The 21,057-nt window shown below is 37.5% G+C and overlaps 1 protein-coding gene across 1 annotated transcript in view; it reads right to left on the reverse strand.

Annotated features, from left to right (window-relative positions):
* Positions 1–1,129: 1,129 nt before the first annotated feature.
* The window catches only part of CHMP4C (charged multivesicular body protein 4C), a gene marked incomplete at its 3' end in the record, with an annotated part of 34,426 nt that continues 14,498 nt past the window's right edge, over positions 1,130–21,057 (reverse strand). Inside the window, exons 2-5 of the mRNA XM_080693520.1 lie at positions 8,208–8,385; positions 5,009–5,123; positions 1,370–1,523; positions 1,130–1,194 (exon numbers count right to left, since the gene is read on the reverse strand). Of these exons, the coding sequence (XP_080549646.1) occupies positions 1,130–1,194; positions 1,370–1,523; positions 5,009–5,123; positions 8,208–8,385 (512 nt within the window). The remainder of the gene's footprint in view (positions 1,195–1,369; positions 1,524–5,008; positions 5,124–8,207; positions 8,386–21,057) is intronic.

Consider the following 21,057-nt stretch of genomic DNA (forward strand, 5'->3'; position numbering starts at 1 on the left):
AATATGGCCAGTTAGGCATGGTGGCGCAGGCTTGTAATCTCAGTATTTGGGAGACTGAGACAGGAGGATCATGGTTCAAGGCCAGCCTCAGCTACTTAATGAGGCCCTCCACAATTTAGTGAGACCTTGTTTCAAAATAAAGAATTAAAAAATAGAGCTGGGAGTGTAGCTCAGCGGTAGAATGCCTCTGGGTTCAATCCCCAGTACTGCAAAGAAAATAATAATAATTATTATTATTGTGGCCAACATTTTATTCAAGATATACTTTTAATTGCCAATAGTTTATGTATTTACAAAATAATTTCATAAAGTGTAAAACAAAAAAAAGTGTAAGAAAGCCCACAACAGAAAAGAATGAACACTCATACTTTTAGCGACACATTTAGTACACTGAAGCCATGACAGCATCATAATGGCCCAGAAGTGTGAACTCAGCTCCCTAAGTGGCTAAATCACACCCCAGAGAGTCTCGCTCAGCAGGGCAAGGCTTTAGTGCTTTCAGACATTTGGGGAAATGCATCCATTGCCCCCATTCCAAGCTTAATTGACATAATAAATGTCAATTAGAGCTACTTTAAGATTTTAAACTGCAAGACTCAAGTGATCCTATGCACAGAGTCATACAAGATTTCTCTACAGAGTCTTTTCAAAAAGACACAGTGTATTTACATTTACCACAGGTGACTTGAGTCTACACAACAACCTTGCACACACATAGGACAGACGTTTTCCTCAGCTATCCCAAACGTATTCCTCATTAATGGTTATAAACAGTTGTATGTTTTATATGTCCATAGCATTCAGTTTTATTCCAACAAATATACAGAGAGCATCAACTCTGTGCCATGGCTAGAAACACAGTAGTGATCAAAATAGACATAAACAAGCCCCCTCTAAAGATGTAGGGAACCTCTAAGATGCGACCAGGAGGCACTTTCCCATCCTTCATTCTCCAGCTACACATATCACCTTCTTAACTTTTACTTATGATTCTTATAAGACAATTATTCATCCAGTGTAAATATAAAGTGGAATTTTTGTTAACTTCTGAACTTGGCAAAGAGATTTCTTAGGTCTCATGTATAGTTCATTAATTTGGGTGTCAAAAAAAAAAAAATGCCACTTCAGTTTAAGTAGCCCAAGCTGCCAATTGTTTGAAGTCATCCTCCTCTTCTTCTACCCTCCGGGAAGAAGCTGGAACATAAAAGTGATAAAAATCAGTCACTGGTGTCATTCACACTTCCGGCAAAGAGAACAGATATGATTTATATACAGAATGTACGTGTTTGTAAAATGTGTTAAAGGGGATGGATCTGGCTACTGTTTGGAGAAGCTATGAGAACACAGGTGGTGGAGATGGGTAACAGACCTCCTCGGGATCGATGTGTGGAGGAAGACATGGTTGGCCTTCTCTCTGGCTGTGCTGGGAGAGAAGAGGAAGGCACATTTGGAAGGTGGATATTTTTCATCTTCTTATTTAATTCCTCCTGCTCCAATTCCTCAAGTTCTGCCATCAATTCATCCTGAACATGGGAGAAAGAAAGAATTATGGAGTTAACGTTTCAAAAAGTGGGTTTCCTTAAACACAATAACAAGAACATCTGCTACCCAATTGATATGTGAGAACCCAGTGAAATGGAATATTTATTTTAAAACTAAGTTTTTTTGCAACACTGAGCAATGATTAAAAAATGAACATTTGGGGTTGTGCAAATTTGTCGTAGTTAATCTTATAATACTTCAGTAAACAGCCATTCAAATAATGTGTGCTAGCTGAATATATAATCGCAGTTTCTGGGGAAATTTACACCTTGCCTGTCATTTTTCCAATATGTTCTCTTTCTTTTCTCCTGTCGAGAATCTGTGAAACTTTAATTGGAAGAAATAAATATTTTTATTTGGGCTGATGCTGTTGAAAATAAAACAAGAAACAAAGTAAAACCATAATGTTCTGAAAGTAAAAAGAATCAAAGATATTGTGGCTCCTTTGTCAATCATTAAAAGTAGTATAAATCATGTGTGTATTTGGGCTAATAAAACTTCAATTCAAAGATAGTCATAATGTATTTCTTTCCTTTAACAATGGTTCCAAAGAGTCTGATTTAAAATGGACCAAAAACTGTAAAAAGGCAACAATAGTTTGAGACCTTAAGGATGTGGCCATGTTATACCAGGTCTGAGATTACTTCAAATAGTTCATATTGACCTGGCTCTGTAAGTCCTCAGGTGGAGATTAAGCAGCCTCATGAAGAGGCTGGGAGTCAAAACTAGATTTTTCATTGTTCGATTTCTGCGGTTGTCCCAATTAAAAATGACCTAAGACACCTTGTATTCAATCAAGTAGATGCTTAATTTATTCATTCATTCCTCACTCAACAAACTTATTAAGAGCTCACTCTTGGGCAGATTTTGAATCCAGTACTGAGGATACAAAGTTGAATCAATAATCTCTACATTCAAGGAGCTCATGCTCAAGTTTGATATAAAGACACAAACACATATCTTATATTAAAGTGAGAATAATAACATCCTGGGGCAAGAGACTATCAAGATACTTAAACCTCCCACCCACTGATCAAGTAAGTGGGTATCAGACTTGCAGCAAGCTGCTTATCTGAGTTCTATTAAACTGACTCTATGCAAAAAAAAAAAAAAGAAAATATAAAGGTGTGTGGCACTGAACCATGTGAAACAGCATAGGCGATGTAGTTTTATGCTTTATGATTTTCTAATGGTTATATGAATAAAATGACATCAGAATTCTGATGCTCTAGCCGGGCGTGGTGGCACACGCTTGTAATCCCCGCGCTTGGGAGGCAGAGACAGGAGGATCTCGTGCAGGTTCGAAACCAGCCGCGCGGGCTGGCTTAGGAGACCCTATTTCAAAAAAATAAAATAAAATAAAATAAAAATAGGTCTGGGAGTGTAGTCCAGAGGTAGAAGGGCTTCCAGGAACCCCAGTACCACAAAAAAAAAGAATTCTGATGTTCTATTTCTGTTCATGAAACAATTAGGAACAATTATAGTAGCTACAGTAATGGCAGAATGAGCTATCCTATGCTGAATGCATGCGCAGAATTGCCAGCAGTGCACAAATACTTCCACTGATGTTTTGTATGTATGTGAAATTACCAATGCCAATCTCAATATCACATATGAGAGAGGGGAGGGAGCAAGGGCTCACCAAGTGCTGTGTGTATGTATGTCTCTATCACTCTGAACTTCCATGTGAGACTACAATGCACCAATGAAAGTATTCATATAAAAACTATTGTCAGTAGTGATAGATGATTATCAACAGCACCAGAAAAATACTGATGTTTCCTTTAGGAAATATGATGATACCAGATTCGTCATTTCCTTCATTGATTTCAGCCTCCAGGTACCAAACCCTTATTATTTACAGAAGAATTTTAAAACATAATAAACTGTGGAAATAATCTAGTGATCCAATAGTTTACATTTTATAAATAAAAAACTAAGGGTTACAATAGTAAAAGGACTTAAGTTTTTGTTTTTGTTTTGTGGTACTGGGGTTGGAACCCAGGGGCTTTTCTACCTCCGGGCTATACTCCCAGACCTATTTTTTATACTTCATTTGGAAACAGGGTCTCACTAAGCTGCTAAGAGCCTCACTAAGTAGCTGAGGCTGACTTCGAACCTGTGCCATCCTCCTGTCTCAGCCTCTCAAGTGCTGGATTACAAGCGTGCACCACCATGCCCGGCAACTTAAGTCTTTAATGAATGGTAGAACGCAGATGTTCTCATAAGCCCAGAGCCCTTTCCTTCTCACCATAATGCACTTACTATATGCTTGTTAGTCCACACCAGGGGTTGGGTTATTTTTCATTTTTGTTTTTTATTTTTATTTTATAGTTGTTCTGTTTTTGTTTTTTATCCTGGGGCACTGATTAAACACAGGATCATTCTACTTCAAACCTATACCTCATTTCATTTTTCTTTTTTTAATTTTTGAAACAGGTTACTAAGTTACTGAGGGTCCTGCTAAATTGCTTAGGCTGCCCTCAAACCTGTGATCCTCCTGTCTCAGCTTCCCAAATACTGGGATTATAGGCATAAATGACCACATCTGGCTCAGAAATATTTTCTAAAAAGGGTCAAAAAGTAAATGTTAGCCTCTGAAGGCTACATATCTTCCAGTGTCATAAAGTCTTCACTATTGTTTTCTACAACACTGTAAAACTGTAAAAACCACCGTTGGTTTTCAGGCCATACAAAAACAGGCCAAGGTAATGATGTGGACTGCAAGCCATATTTTACCAACCCCTAATATATGCCATTTTTTTTTAAGTTGTTAGCATTTGATTTTCATGTTCTAGAGCTCCACGGAGCCAGACTTTACTTGTTAGATGTAGCGTCACATAGAAACAGGAAGTTGGATTCTTTGCTATGCTGCTCTGAGATGTGGAAATGTTTCTAAATGTGTCCTAGTCCTGCTCATGTCTGCTTTGAGCAGAACAATTGAAATTCATAGTGTAGACACCACCATTATAATTATAGCCTATCTGTATTACTGGACTGATTAATCTAAATAGAATGTGTGTGTTAATAATGTCACCCACATTTATTTTGTTTCATAGCCTGAGTAATAAACAGAGGCAGCCTAACCTCTAATTTAACAGCTACAGAGCATGATGTGCCTTTGCCTTGCAAAGCAACACAGTCTGCTTTGTTTGCCCAGATGTGTGAGCACTTGATTCCTCGTAATGGGGCTATTTAGGTTCCAGCCATTAAAAGTCACTAACTTTACATAATCACATGCTGCTTCTCCCTTAATAGACAAAAACTTAATTAGGAGGCTATTTGCTAAACTGTATTAATCTTTCCTTTAAATCAGAGCTCCTAACACTTCATTTTTCCCCTAAGAGAAATACATTCCCAACAAATATCACTCTTCTTCACATAATAAAGGAATCTGGCCTCAACCCATGATAGGAGGCTGTCCTCTCAGCGGCCACATTGCCTTGTGTTTTCCCTGGTCACTCACCTCATCAAAGCCATCACCAAATCCAACCCGTTGAGAAAATGCGTCTGAGATTTCCTGGGCAATATCCTGTTGTTCTGTGATGTCTTGCATCAAATCATCTATTTTGTTCAGATCCCTGGGAAACAATATTTTGTAGAAACATTTTTAAATTTTAGCTTAAAATTATGAATGTAGCTACCATCCCACATAAAAAAATGAGTTGGTCATTTTCCTTTGAGATGAGATTTCACGATCTTACCCAGGCTGGTCTTGAACTCCTGGGGTCAAGCAATTCTCCCATCTCAGCCTCCCTAGTACCTGGGACTATAGGTATGCACCTCCATACCCAGCTATAATGAGTCAAGTTAATATATACTCTTAGATATTTCAGGAGCATAACAGATATTCCTAGTGGTATATTTATCAACTTTAAAAATGATTTTTAGCTGGGCGTGGTGGCGCACGCTTGTAATCCCCGCGCTTGGGAGGCTGAGACAGGAGGATCGCACAGGTTCAAAGCCAGCCTCAGCTACTTTCAGCAACTTAGCGAGACCCTGTTTCCAAATAAAATATAAAAAAGTCTGGGAGTATAGCCCTAAGGTAGAAAGCCTCTGGGTTCCACCCCTAGTACCACCAAAATAATAATAATAATAATAATAATAATAATAATAATAATAACAACAAATAAAATAAAATAAAAATGACTTTCAAGTCAGGCGTTGTGGCACACACTTGTATTCCCAGCATTTGGGAGGCTGGACAGGACGATCATGGTTCACCGACAGCCTCAGCTACTTAGTGAGGCCCTTTGCAACTCAATAAGACCCTATTTAAAAAATAAAGAATAAAAACTAGGGCTGGGGATGTGCCTCAAAGGTAAAATGTCCCTGGGTTCTATCCCCAGTACCTCCAAAAAAAAATTACTTTCATTTTAAAAAAGCAATAATCCTGTACATAGACATATATCCTAACTACTAAGTAAATACCCATTACCTGTAAGAGTCACTAGAAATCAGGATATTTTATAGCTACACTATTTATAGACCTAATTTGAAATCATATCAAATGGGGCATATGTAATATTTAGATGGGTACTGCCATGTTCTCTCTGCAGATGTACCATTGACTAAGAAGCACCATCATGACGAAAATAAGTATGTTAGCTCTCAGTAGCCAAGCCACTTTCTGAAAGCAGCTTTCTATAGTGACTAGAGACCTTCTTTTTATAATACCTAGTAGCTCTGATATTCTGACTTCCTGAGGGTTTTTCTATAGTGTGATGCCCTGAATAGCTCTGATATTCTGACTTCCTGAGGGTTTTTCTATAGTGTGAATCCCTGAAAGGTTGATAAAGAGAACAGGATTAGGCCATGATGCTTTCAGAAGAATAAGCAAAAAAAGGAATCCAGGTAGTCACAGGCTCAGGAGGGACAGCTGCTTTAAAGCTTCTAGCACCTGAGCCCCACTGGTCCCTGACCACCACCCTAAGCCATTGGTGTCTAAAGGCCAGGTTTTGCATTATTTCTGTAATACCCTGCTTCCAAATCATCCCTCTTAACTCTGAAACCAGGCCAAATGGATTGAATACAAGAGAGATGACAGTATCCCTCATTATTAAGTAACCTCCACAGTAAAAGATCAAGTCCTGGCAGAATTCATCTTTTTTGAGTTTCTCAGACTCTATATACTATAAAAAGCAGAGTACTATGACATAATTTCATGTTTTCATCAAAAGGAATACTTTATCTCTCTCCTAGCACCTTTTCTCTCCAATTATTATTATATTTATAATGAATATATTTATTAAAAAGGGTATTAAATATGTTACTAAAATCTGAAGCTGGAAGTGCATTTTTCTCAAAAGAAACATATGATGTGATGCTGCTGGGCCACCTGAAGAGAAAGGTTCATTTTGTAATATGTTTTAGAAATCACAAAGGATTTTGAGCCTTATAATGAATCTAATAACCCCTCTCAAGTTGTCAAAACGGCAGTTGATTGTTAGTAACTTACCAGGCAAAAATAAATACCAACAGAGCTGGCTCTTCTGCCACAGCCTCTATCTCTCCCATCCTTCCCACCCTGTGGAAATGCATCTGCATCCCTCAGATTCTCATTGCTCCTACGCATCCTTGGCCAAGACTCCACTCTCATGCCCAGTATCAGGAAAGAATCAGGTCTCAGGCACTTAATTCCAGTGTAAATGTAAGCCAAGCTGTTGTCAGCCCCAGTACTGCTATTGATTATTGAGTGTGTCCTCTGTGCCAGGCCTATACTAAGTGCATGATGTCTGGTATCTCATCGAATCTCATAGCAACTATATGAAATAAGTCCCATTCTTATCTCCAGAGTGGATACAAGAGAAATGACTGATAAAGAAACTGGATATGGGAGAGGCAAAGCCATTTACCTAAGAAATAATCAGCTGTGGGTTATAAACTGCAAATATAACCCCCAAACTATAAAATTTGATCTTTGTAACTATTATTCTGTCAGTGGTTCTCAAGCATTGGTATTATCAGAACCTTCTGGGAATTTGGTTAAAAACAAACAAAACCCAAATCCCATCCTACTTTAAGTTGCCTGGCATCTGCATTCAATTCCCTCTCTCTCTCTCCTTTTGTGGTGCTGGAGATTGAACCCAAGATTATTCTACCTCCAAGCTATACCTCCAGCATTATTTTATTTTATTTTATTTTTAATTTGGAAACAGTCTCACTAAGTGGCTGAGAACATCACTAAATTGCTGAGGCTGGCTTCAAATCTGTGATCCTCCTGTCTCAGCCTTGTAAGTACTGGGATTACAGGCAGGTATCACCACACCCAGGTCCCGTCTGCATTCTATCAGCTCTCCAAAGGATTCTGATCATCACCATTCCACAGCTCTAACACCTGCACAGATGTTGATGTTGAAGTCTTTTTAAAATTATAGAATTAAGGTATTTACCAGTGGAGTTTCACACAATCATGAAGGGAAATGGGGAAAACATTGAGGTAAAAATAAACTCCTTCTTTCTGTGGGTTTTTGGTTTTTTTTTCCTTTTGTCACTGGGACCTCTAATCTACCTCAGAGAAAACATTCCATTCAATATGTCAACAAACCTCCAGTAAGGGAGTATAATCATATATATCACATATAATCAAATTATCATATATAATTTCAAAGGCTCTTCAAACTCTGAGGACGCTGATGATTCAAAGGGAGACCAATGGCACTCACATGTTTTCATGAACTGCTTTCATGGCTTTTGCTGCAAAGCCCATGTTCCTTAAGACTTCGGTGTTGGTGTGGGAGTTTTCCAGGGCTTCTCTCTGGAACTCAATGGTGGACAGGGTGCCGTCAATCTGAGTGAGCTGCTTCTCAAACCTCTTTTTTCTCTTCAGTGCCTGTAATGCGGCTAAATAAGGAAGAGGTCACATTGGTAAGTGAAGAGCCCCAGACACACAGAAATGCTGATTATACCTAAAGACAAAGAGGATGCTAAATAACCCTGAGACACCTCAGGGCAACATCTGTCCTCCCAGTTGCTACAGCAACTACCACTCCCTCAAACATTTTGTTAGGTTTCTTCCAAAGATTTGACAGGTGGAAGAGGTTGAAAAGTCAGTTTTCATATTCCACAAAATATGCCACAAAAATGTTTCTGTCAGTACTGAATTTTAGAAAAAAAAAAGATAGGTCAAACTATGATATCTATTCAAGGCGGTATAAGACTTCTATAATGAAAATTATAGAATGCTGAGGAAAGAAATTGAAAAGCTTAGAAGATGCAAAGACCTCACATGTTCTTGAATAGGCAGAATAATTACTGTCCAAATGGCCATACTAACAAATGACCTACAGATTCAGTGCAGTCCCTAACAAAGCATCAAAGTTATTCTTCAAACAAATACAAAAAAGGTCCTAAAATGCATATGAGAGAACAAAAAAATATACAGACTGGCCAAAGCAACTACTAGCAATAAGAACCATGTGGGAAGTATCACAATACCTGATGTCAAATTATACAACAGACCTATAGTAACAAAAACATCATGGAATTGGCATAGAAATAGACTCATAGCCCACCTGAGTAGAAGAAACAGAAAAAAATCTGCACAATTAATAGCCAGCTGATTTTTTTAAAAAGGTGCCAAAACTATACACTGGAGAAAAAAATCTTTCCTACAAATGGTGTTAGGAAAACTGGATATCCATGCATATAAGAATGGTATTAGACCCCTATATCTCACTCTGAACAAAAGTCAACTCAAAATAGTTCAAAGATCTTAAAATTAGACCAGAAACTATGAACTTATTAGAGGAAAACAAAGGAACAACTCTAACATGTAGGCACTGGCAGAGACATCCTCAGTGAGACTTCCCTAAATCTCAGGAAACAAAACCAAGAATCAATAAATGGCATGGCATAAAATTAAAAGGCTTCTTCTTCACAGCCAAGGGAAACCATCAAGAATTAGAGAAAGCCTATAGAATGGGAGAGAGTCTTGGCCAGCTAACCCTTTCACGGAGGACTGATATCTAGGATATATGAACGCAAAAACTTAACACCAAAAAACAAACAAGCCAGTTGATAACATTCTCCAGTTCTATCCATTTCCCTGCAAATGAAACTAGGGAAAAACTGGACACAGGAGAGACTTCAGACAAAGAAGGAGAAACCTCCATGCAGTGAATGTGAAGACCTCACTGAGGAAGACTTGAAGAGGGAAACACCTCAGTGGGCATGATTTATATAGGCAACCTATGGAAGCCAGTCACTGTGTTGAACTTGGGAAGGTGGGGAGGGAGGAGTAGAGGCGCAACTTGGAGAGAGCCCATTGAAGCACTGTGTGCATGTATGCCTTTATGACTCTGAACTTCATCAAGATGTATGATTACAATGCACCAATAAAAAATAAGACAAAGAAGTCAGTTAATAAATGGCTAATTGAATTGAATGGATACTTCTAGAAAGAAGAAATACAAAGGGCCAACAGATACATCAAAAAGGGTTCAACATAATTAGCAATCAGGAAAATGCAAATCAAAACTACACCAAGATTCCATCTAGCTCCAGTTAGAATAGCAATCATCAAGTGTACAAACAATAATAAATGCTGGTGAGGATGTGGGGGGAAAAGAAACACTTGTTTACTGTTAGTGGCATTGTAAATTATTACAAGTATTGTGGGGATCTATATGGAGGTTCCTCAGAAAACTAGGAATGGAACCAAGATAGATATACTAATTCCCAGTGTCTTTCCAAAAGAATTAAAATTTGAATACTATACAGATTCATGCATGCCCATTTTTATAGCAACACAATTTATAATAGCCATTTATGAAACCAACCTAAGTTTTTATCAACAAATGAAAGAACTAAAAAAAAAAACATGGTTTATATACACACTGAAGTTTTACTCAGACACAAAGGGAGACAAAATTATTTTATTTGGAAGAAAATAGATAGAACTAGAGAACAATATGTTAAGTAAGATCAACCAGTCTCAGAAAATCAAGAATCATGTGTTCTCTTTTATACGTGGAAGCTGGATAGAAAGTAGAAAGTAGTATTGGGAATTGGGGTTAAGGGCTAAAGTGATGTGTGCATATATGCCTCTAATATCTTTTACTCCATTAAGACATACTGCAATGCACCAATAAAAAAAATAATAAAGGGGGACTTCATGAAAACAAGGAGAGACACTATAGAATAGTGGAAGGAGACTGGGGAGGAATGAGGTGAGAAAAGGAGGCTTAAGGAAGGAAACAGTCTAATTAATGCTATGTTTTTTTCATTTTTTTTATTTGTGCATTGTAGTCATGCATCTTAATGGAGTACAAGATGGTAGAGGCATAAATGCACACATAATTTATTTAGTCCTTACCCAATTCCCACCTCATTCTCTCCCCCCTCCCTCTTTCTCATGTTTGGTTTCTCATCTTTGATATGTTTGTGAATGTACATCGTGTATATTAGGAAATTTCCTTCTTCCCTCCTCCCATTCCCCTCAGTTAGGTCACCTTATTTGCTCAACTATGGTTTCTCCTTCTTCAGCTTGAGTTCCTCTTATGACCCTTTTTTCTCCCTAGCTTCTGCATATGAGGGAGAATATCCGATATTTTACTTTTTGTGACTAATCTCACTTAGCATAATATTATCCAGTTCCATTCATTTTCCCGCAAATGACATAATTTTGGTCTTCTTTATGGCTGAGTAAAATTCCATTTTGTACATATCCCATTGTTTTGTAAATATATTCATCTGTTAATGGACATCTTGGCTGGTTCCATAGTTTGGCAATTGTGAATTGTCTGTCCATGAACATAGATATGCATGCATAAATAATGCTATGTTCATATTTGAATATATCGCTTCCAATCTCAGTAGCACATTTGGGGAGGAAGGAGAGGAGTGGTAAGGTGAAATGCAGAGGAAAACATGCCCAGAGATATTGTGTGAATATATAAACATATCACTTTGAATCTCACTAGGATGTGTAGTTGCAATGATCATGCAACAGCAAGTAAGAAAATGGGAAAAGAAATTAATTCTGCCAAGAACATGAGTTTTGTCACTAACAATTGAGCTTCAGATGAGATCACAGTCTTGCAAGACACTTTCTTTAATTGCCACCTTGTAAAACCAGGAACAGAAACACCAGCTAAACATATATGCAGAATTCCTGACCCACAAAAACTGGGAGATAATAAGTGGGTGTTAGTGTATTATTATGCTATGAGGTTGGAGAGACAAATAGGATGCAGTTTCTGTGAGGATTTATTGTTAAAAAAAGGGAGGTTTTCATAATTTTGTTGGTTAAGTGTATTAGGAAGTTGAGTTTTAAGCATGGGAAGAACCTGTCTTGCATTTTAAAGGAATGTCCATACACAAACACATGAAGGTGGAGAGGGAGACGGTTCAGTGAGTTCTGTGTGCATGTATACTTCTATTACTCTGAACTTCATCACAATGTATGATTGCAGTGTACCAGTAAAATAAAAAAAAGAATGTGCTGGAAGCTATAAGTAAACTAGATCATGGGAGGGGGAGGAAAGGGGAAAAAGGACTGGGTAGAAGACTACTTCCATATTCTATGTGAGAAATGCAGATGGCTCAGACTAGTAACAACAGAGCTTAGATGTGATCAGATAGTAATCTTATTTTTTTTAAGTGAGTTAACAGGAATTATTATAGATTGGGTTTAGGGTAAGGCTTAATCAGGGATGACTTTAAAGTTTTGGACTTGAAGAATTAAGTTGATGGTAGATTGCTATTTGTTAATATGGGAGTGCATAGGTAAGAAGCCAGCTGAAATACTGGAATGAGGAAAATTTTAAGTTCCATTTTGATAAGTTTAAACTGCCTGCTCAACACCTGAATGGTGATATCAGGGTAGTAGATAGATTGCTGGCATGTGTGAACCGTGGGCACAATTCAGGACTGGAGATAACAGAGGTGTTAGAATATAGCAGCATATACAGCAAAAGTATTGGATCCTACTGCTTATGGAGAGTGTATTAATTGAAAATACAAGACTTTCTATGTTCAAGCCATAGAAATACAACTAAAGTCTTAAAAGCAAAAGAGAGGAAGATGAGTTTGCAAAGGAAACACAAAAGGAACAGCCAAGGAGGGAAGAATGAGAAGTAGTACGGTGTGGAGTCATTTAAATTAGCTCTTTCAAAAAGTGTCAATGTGAATGGATTCAGATATGGAAGCTACTGTGCAGAGACATCTGGAGTCAAGAGGAGATTTTGGTGCTGTGTTTGGTTCTAAGATGAGATATATCTTAATGCTATGGTATTTATACAGTGTGTTTGTATGCAACTTATTGCTGCAATATAATTATATCTGACTTTATCAGATTCTACCTAGATGAATTTGAATGCTGCATGCAGCCAAAACTTTAATTAGTTTAAGACTGTACTATTTATGGTATCAAAATGAGTGATAAAAAATAAACAGCCAAGCTGAAAAAAGATAATAAATAAATAAAAAATAAAATAAAAGTTTTAAAATACATGAGTAAAAAGCATGGAGAAGAAAAAATAAATCTTCAGAAGAAAGTTAGTGATCATCGATTTTAGCCCTGTTCCCATAAAGGCAAGTTTATTTAGACCCAGAGAAATTGACTTGCTTTATGGTAGACAACTAGTGGCAGCTGGAGCCAGAACCTAGCGCGCTGAGCTGCATAACTTGATCTGAAATGACTATAAGATGACCATTAAGGTTATATCGAAGCAAGTATCCATGAAATCAATACAGCTACAGTCATCCTCAAGGACTAGATGGCCCAATCGTGAGATAAAAGAACACTGACTTTAGAGAAACAACATCTAAATAACCCTCCCACTCATCATTTATCAAGATAGCCTTACCTGTTTTGCTCTGAAACCAGAAAACTAAGAGAGCCCTTTGGACTGGAGCTATGATAGGCAACCCCCCAAAAGACCCTAAAATTTCTATTTTAATAAAGCATTTAGGGAAACTGAAAAAGAAGAGCAGCAGAATAATGCAAGCATAAGTAATAATTAAATTGATTTATCAAAAGAACTCAAATAGTTTTTGGATAAATTATCACAACAGATTTCTAAGTGATGTCTCCTACCTTCGTGTTGATCAGTTTCTTCCTGTAACTCCAACAGATTTATTTGTCCCAGTGTTTTTCTTTGGTTCACAAAGACTCTTAGCCATTATATAGTCTTGGTAGATTTTATTAATAACCAGTAGATCTCTTTTGCTCACCCTCTGGCTGCCTGAGGATTGGCTGCCATCATGAAAAACAGTAATTATCAGCATCAGGGAGTTAATGGCCAAGCAACTACTTCCAAGGAAACAAAGAGATACTGACATCCCGCCCCCTGAGAAGGTAGCAGTACCTTAGACAGAAATTCAGGGGAAACTAGCCAAAAGGTATCAGACTACATTGGCCACAATCTTTGTTTTGGACTCAGAACCCATTTTGGTGGTGGCAGGACAACTAATTGGCTTTGGCATGTTTTACAAATGTTTGGATTATGCAAAGAAATAAACACAAACATCGTCTTGCAAGACATGCCTATATGAAAAGACCTCAAGAAAACAGGGAAAAGAACACTACAGGAAAAAAAGAACATCTGGGAGACTGGAAAGATCAGGATTGGTACTGGCAAAAAGCAGGAAAAAAGATTCTTCAGTGACTTTTTCTGGAGTGATTGATTATGCAAGTTTTTATTTTTCACAAAAAAATCAATAAATTCCAAAAGCTTAAAAAACAGTATAAGACATTATCCTCTGTCCCATTAGATCCTTTTGCTTTAAATCTAATTTTGGTTAATATTACATTAATGTTTTGGCCTCCTTTAGGTTACAATTTGTTTGTAATAACTTTTATGTAGATCTCATTTCAAAATTGTTTTTCATTTGTATTTTAGGATGCCAATTACAAACAGCATATACGTGAAGTTTAGTTTGTGTGACTATTTTTTAAACTATTTAGAGTTCCTATCTTTTCATGCAAAATTTTAACTCAGGCTTATTTATTGTAGCTGAAATTATTAAATATGATCTTTTTACTGTCATTGTTGGTATCTTTTCTGTTTGTTGTGCTTTTTGTTCTTTTTGGCTTTCTTGTCTTCATAGATTTGTCAAATATCTTTATTCATTCTTCTCTTTAATGCTTGTACGTACTGAATTTATTCTCTTGACCTACAATACTTGTATTTCAAATATACAGCCGGTCATGGGGGTGCATGCTTGTAATCCCAGCATTCAGCAGGCAGAGATCAAAGGATCACGGTTCCTTGACAGCCTCAGCTACTTAGTGGGTCCCTTCGCAACTCAGTGAAATCCTGTTTCAAAAAAATAAAGAATACAGAAGAGGGCTGGGGGTGTAGCTTGGAGGTACAATGCCACTGGGTTCTATCCCTGGTACTGTAAAAAAAAAATATATATATATATATATATGTGTGTGTGTGTGTGTGTGTGTGTGTGTGTGTGTACACATATAATTAAACAAGTTTTCTGTTTTTGAAAATTAATCAGTCTCTATAATTTCCTATTCCCAAATGAGACTTCCTTTCTTCTCTGAACTCCACAAAGTCTGATTAACATAATCTTCAATTTTATTAATGCTGGATGATTTACCTTATCCTTTCAATTTTTTTTTTTTTTTTTTTTTTTTTTGTGGTACTGGGGTTCCTGGAAGCCCTTCTACCTCTGGGCTACACTCCCAGACCTATTTTATTTTGGGAAACAGGGTCTCTTAAGCCAGTGTGGCTGGCTTCGAACCTGCGCGATCCTCCTGTCTCCGCCTCCCAAGCGCAGGGATTACAAGCATGAGCCACCATGCTCAGCATCCTTTCAATTTTTAAGGGACTCTATCTTAACAATTGCATTAAGCTTCACAATCACAATTTCATTAGTTATTTACACTGAACTATAGGATTTAATGGCTTATTTTCTTGCACTTCCACATTGTCCTGTGTCTTACATGTTTTTTAACTTTTACTGGAGTGAATATTCTCCTTTTTTTCCAGGAAAGTATTTTCAGTGCATAGACATAAATATAAATACTGTAGGTCTAATCATGAAAATGAATAGATACAAATTATCTGAATACCTATAGGTCTGAAAATATCTTTGTTTCGAACTTGAGATAATTTAGATTTTTACAAAATTCTAGGTGTAAATTATTACACCTAGACAAAGATAGGTATGGTGGCACATGCTTGTAATCCCAGTACATGGGAGGCTGAGACAGGAGGATCACAGGTCCAAGGACAGCCTTAGCAAGTAGTGAGACTCTCATCAACCTAGCAAGACCCTGTTTCAAAATAAAAATAAAATAGGGCTGGGCTGTAGTTTTGAGGTAAAAATGCCTCTGAGTTCAATCCCCAGTATCAAAAAATTAAAATAAATAAAATAAAAAATAAAAACTTTAAGACACTATTCTATTGTCTTTAAGTAGTCAGCATTTCAAAAGTTTGATCAAAATATTCTTACTTCTTTGTAGATAATTTGTTTTTCTATTTTTCCTCTGGAAATAGTTAAGATTTTTACTTGTTATTTTAGAGTTATGAAGTTTCACCAGTATAATTCTAGGAATGTGTCTTTTATTTTTCAGTTTGTTCTAACTAAGCATTTTTATTTGGAAGAATCAAGTCCTCCTTTAGATTGGAAAAATTATGTTCTATAATTTATTTTATTACTTTGTTATCCTTTCTATCTCCCTATTGTCTTCTAAAATTACTATTTATTTTTATTTAACTATCCACACTATTCTCCCTGCCACTTTAAATATTCTGTTTTCTCTCTTTGAAATCCTTCTGACATCAGTACTGGCTTCTTTATTTTTTATTTTTTAAATTTTATTGTTTTTATTTTTTGTGGTACTGAGGGGGGAACCCAGGCATTCTACCTCCAAGGGACACCCCCCCGCCCTATTTTTTATTCTTTATTTTGAAATAGGGTCTCACTGAGTTGCAAAGGGCTTCACTAAGTACGTGAGGCTGTCCTCGAATCGTGATCCTCCTGTCTCAGTCTCCCAAATGCTAGGATTACAAGAGTATGCCACCAGGCCCGGTTCTGTCTTCTTTAATTTAATCCATTAATTTATCTCTTTATCTTTTTGACCTGGGAGGATTTCTTCACTTTATTTTCAAGATCACTAATTGAGTCTTCAGCTTTGTTCATTTTACTCTTTTTCTTTACTCTTTAATTGATTTCTTTTGTTTTTAATTTCTAAGAACTTTTTCTTGTTTTCTACTTTCAGATTTTTATGGCAGTGTGACCCTGTCTCATAGATGAACTAACCTCTTGAATCTCTCTGAAGATATGTGATACAATTTCTCTTTGCTCTTGGGTTCAATTGTTTCCTTTGCTTATCTTGATCCTACATGCAATTGCCTTTCCTCAAGCTCCTTGTGATCTTCTACTATAGGTTCATATTTATAAATGAAAGACTAGAAGAGTTAATGAAAGTAGCTGTGTCTTGTTATTATCTCAGAGTGTTTCTGGAGGAGGCCTCCGTCTCTGCGAGGGAAGGCAGCTCAGGGCTGCTCACAGCTCTGTGTGAGAAGTGGGTGGGAATGCCAACAGGCAGGCTCTCTTCCCTGGGAGGGACCGAGAACACAGCTGGGGAGTCCTACAATTGCCAAAGAAAGGCTTTCCACGGGGTGTGGAATATTTGGATTTTCCTTGTAAGTGATGACTTTTCCTCCCACCTTCCCTGCCCACTATGGGGTCCACGTCAATTCTGCTCTGCTTCCCTCTCCTGGTACAACAACACGATTGAAGTCTGTACTGAGCCACAGTTACACTTTAATTATAGAAGAGCTTTTGTTTGTTTAACCTGTCCTCTAGGAAAACACTCTTTTTTTTTTAAAGTCAACTGGATTAAATATTTTCACAATATACACTTAAGAGAGGCTAACCATGATAATAAGCAAACTGTGAGCATTTTCTCCACCAAAAGGGAAAATGGCCGGCTGCCCTCTGCCCTGTCGCTCAGCCTATGGATCCATAGCTAAACCATATGTATCTATCACAGTACATGGTGAGGTTTATAGAATCTGTTCTTCCTCTCCCTCCTATGCTGAAATTTAAGTTCTATAAAGAAAGGCAAAGAATCTTGTGTCTCTGCTTTTCCAGATCCTGGCACATGAGCTACAAAATATGTAACAAAAATTAACACTTACTGAGAATTTTCTATATGCCAAACTGCTAGGTACTTTGCATGCATTATGAGATATATGCCATTTAGCACTCAAAAAAGCCCCCAATAATAAATACTATAATTAGCCATTTTATAGATGATAATATTTCATGAATAAATTGTATAATTATGTGCCCATAGTATAATAATAGCATGGAATAGTGGAAAGAGTATGGTCTTCAAGACCAGAGTGTGAAGCTCTCCTCCATGACTGGGTAGATGTGTGTTCTTGGCCAAGTCACACCCTGCTTTGAGCTTTAGTTTGGTCTTCTGGGAATGAGGATTATTAGGATGGGGAAGGGTAAGAATTGATGATGACTTATGGAAAGCACCTTATACAATCCCTGTGAATTGCAGAGATATAGCAACTAAATATTATTATTAAAAAACGGTGATTTATGTAACATTCTTAGTGTGATTGTACCTCTTGCTTCTGATAACCCGTGAGAAACAAATCTCACCCACTCACTTCTCACACCGAGCTGTGAGCAACCTTCCCTTTCAGGAGAGCAGACTCCTTGGGAAACATTCTTATAACCCATTTTTCCATTATAACTCACCAAAACAGGAACATAATATTACAAAACATCTGCATATTTCAATAGGTACAACAAACAATGGTATTCAGCAGAGAACATGAAAAGACTAAAACTCAAACATACATCTCCACCCAACATACCCAGAAGTGGAGTGTTATGAGCATCCCTGCCCTATCTTGCCAAGCAGGTTCAGTTTCTACACTTGCTTAGACCCTGAATACCCACTGAAAGAAAAGCACTGTTTCTATTTTTTTTAATGTACACTTCTCCATTGAGAGATATAGCATATTTCCTGTTAAAAAATTATATATCATTTTTTAATCAGGAAATACAATCTGGTATAAAAGAAATTTTGGAGTCTCTAGACCTATATATCAATTCAACTTCTACCATTTAATAACTGTTTGCAATAATCCTGATGTGGAACCTTAACTTTTTTTTAACTGATGTCCCCTCACTTAAATAAGAACAGCACCTAGAAGATGACAATAAAACATTGTGCTGTGAAGTCACCTCCTTTCAAACCTGGACTCCCTCTATCCATAGCTATGTGGCTTTATATAAGTTTACCTGGCTTTCTGGGAAATATAACTAATTCATTTGTTAAGAAATAAATGAAATTACACAGATAAAGCACTTAGCACAGTCCCAGCAGTTAGTGAGTGGTGATTGCTGACTCTTAGGGATACTCATCGTCGTTGTCATTTCCATCACGGGCTGTCATAACCTCACGGAAGTATAACGCCCAACCTTGCAAATGTTACCTACTAATAAATTCTGTTTTGGACACAAGTTTATTTTTTATACTTTTATTGGTACAATGTAATTACACATCATGGTGAGATTCAAAATAATACAGACATATAAGCACATATCACTTGATGTAGTCTCCTCTGTACTGGACCCCAATTTTTTTTTTTTTTTTTTTTTTTTTTTTTTGGTGGTACTGGGGGTGGAACCCAGGGGCTTTCTATCTCCGGGCTATACTCTCAGACCTATTTTACATTTTATTTGGAAACAGGGTCTCACTAAGTTGCTGAGAGCCTCACTAAGTAGCTGAGGCTGGCTTCGAACCTGTGCGATCCTCCTGTCTCAGCCTCCCAAGTGCAGGGATTACAAGTGTGAGCCACTAAACCCAGCTCTGGACCCAATTATAAATGTCTAAGTTAAATTCTGCTTTCTGCTTTTCATAGCATTTGGGAGAAGTTTCAAAGTTCACCAAGAGTTGGGATCTCAACTTACACTATAATTCCCATACCGCAAACAACAGACGGGCCTACACTAGAGTCCCAAACTCAGACGGAGCCAGGGAGTAAGTAAATGAAGCAGAGTCTGTAACAAGATAAAGGCCTTCTTCCTTTTCTCTCTCTCCCATGAGAAAAAGAAGTGTTTTTCTATAATAACAATTTAAAAATTAGTGCTAGCTTGACAAGAAATGGTCTTAGAAACTGGCCTTAAACTCTGGAAGTCAAGAGAAAGCAGTGAGGACCCAGTGGCCTGGGAGTGTGGGCCTGATGAAACCAGAGCAGCTCCAAGGCTCCAGTTCATGGCTGCCATGCAGAACAGTAAGCCCAGTCTTTTGTAATCAAAAGAAACATGGAAGTTTTGCCTGGCAGCACACACCTGTAATCCCAGTATGGGGGAGGCTGAGATAAGATGATCACAGATTCAAGGAGAGCCTCAACAATATAGTGAGACTCTCAGCAGCAGTGAGACTGTGTTTCAAAACAGAAAATAAAAAAGAACTAGGGGTGTACCTCAGAGGTACAATGCCCCTGGATTCAATCCCCAGTACTACACATACACAAGAGGAGAAGCAAGAAATCTAAATTTGTATGTCACCTGCTACCCCGGGTTTTGAAGTGCTAATATAAAAATATATGTATGATGGGGTGGTCCTGCAGATGAAATATAAGGAGAATTCTATCTCTATGCTATACCCCCTAGGCCTATTTTATCCTTTTATTTTGAAAGAGAGTCTCCCTAAGTTGAAGAGGGCCTCCCTAAGTTGCTAAGGCTGGCCATGAACCTGTGATACCCCTGTCTCAGCCTCCCAAGTACTGGTATTACAGTCATGCACCACCACACCTGGCTTCTGTAATTTATATTGTAAATAAAATCCTGTACAAGAAAAGCCAATGACTTCTGCATAACTAGATCCAACCTCAGGACACTTAACATTTACTGTGACTTTTTTTTCCTTCAAAGGCATGCAACAAATGCCGTAAATCAAGCATTGCTCCTGATATAGCCAAGAAGGACATTTTTAGAACCAGGTAGTTCAACCTGTTTTGAAAGTATAATTAAATCTCCCAAACTCCCAGCATGTGCTTTTTAAGCAGCTGGTTAGACCTGGAAAAATATCTCCCTAAAACAGAAGAATCTATTGTACTCATTTGGGTGGAAAAAACAGCCAAGGTTTTGTCTCCTCCCTTAACAGCGATGATCCTTCAGCAGTGGAGTTACAGAACAATGTCCTTTATGTTCTTCTGCTAAGGGAATACGTTTAACATCCTTACTACAGTCCACTGGGGATTGGACTGAAATATAAGAATCACACTTACTGCAACCTAAACCAACCCTATGCGATTCTACTCTACTCTGCTGCTGAGAAGGAAGGTTTTCAGTCATTTGTGCCAGAAACTTAAAAAGTAGAAGAGTTGAAGTTTCATTGCTCATACAGTGGATACGATATGTTGGTTTTAAAGCTCAATCTGTTGTTTTGCACTCATCTAGGGTGTGAGATTTGCATTACTAACCCATTAGTTGGCAAATAGGAAGAACTGTTTAAAACTCATTATATCCAGTGAATATAGACAAACCAGCTCATTAAATATGAAACTGCATTAC

This window comes from Muscardinus avellanarius (assembly GCF_963383645.1).
Source record: "Muscardinus avellanarius genome assembly, chromosome: 4".
In the NCBI taxonomy this organism is placed as follows: domain Eukaryota; kingdom Metazoa; phylum Chordata; class Mammalia; order Rodentia; family Gliridae; genus Muscardinus; species Muscardinus avellanarius.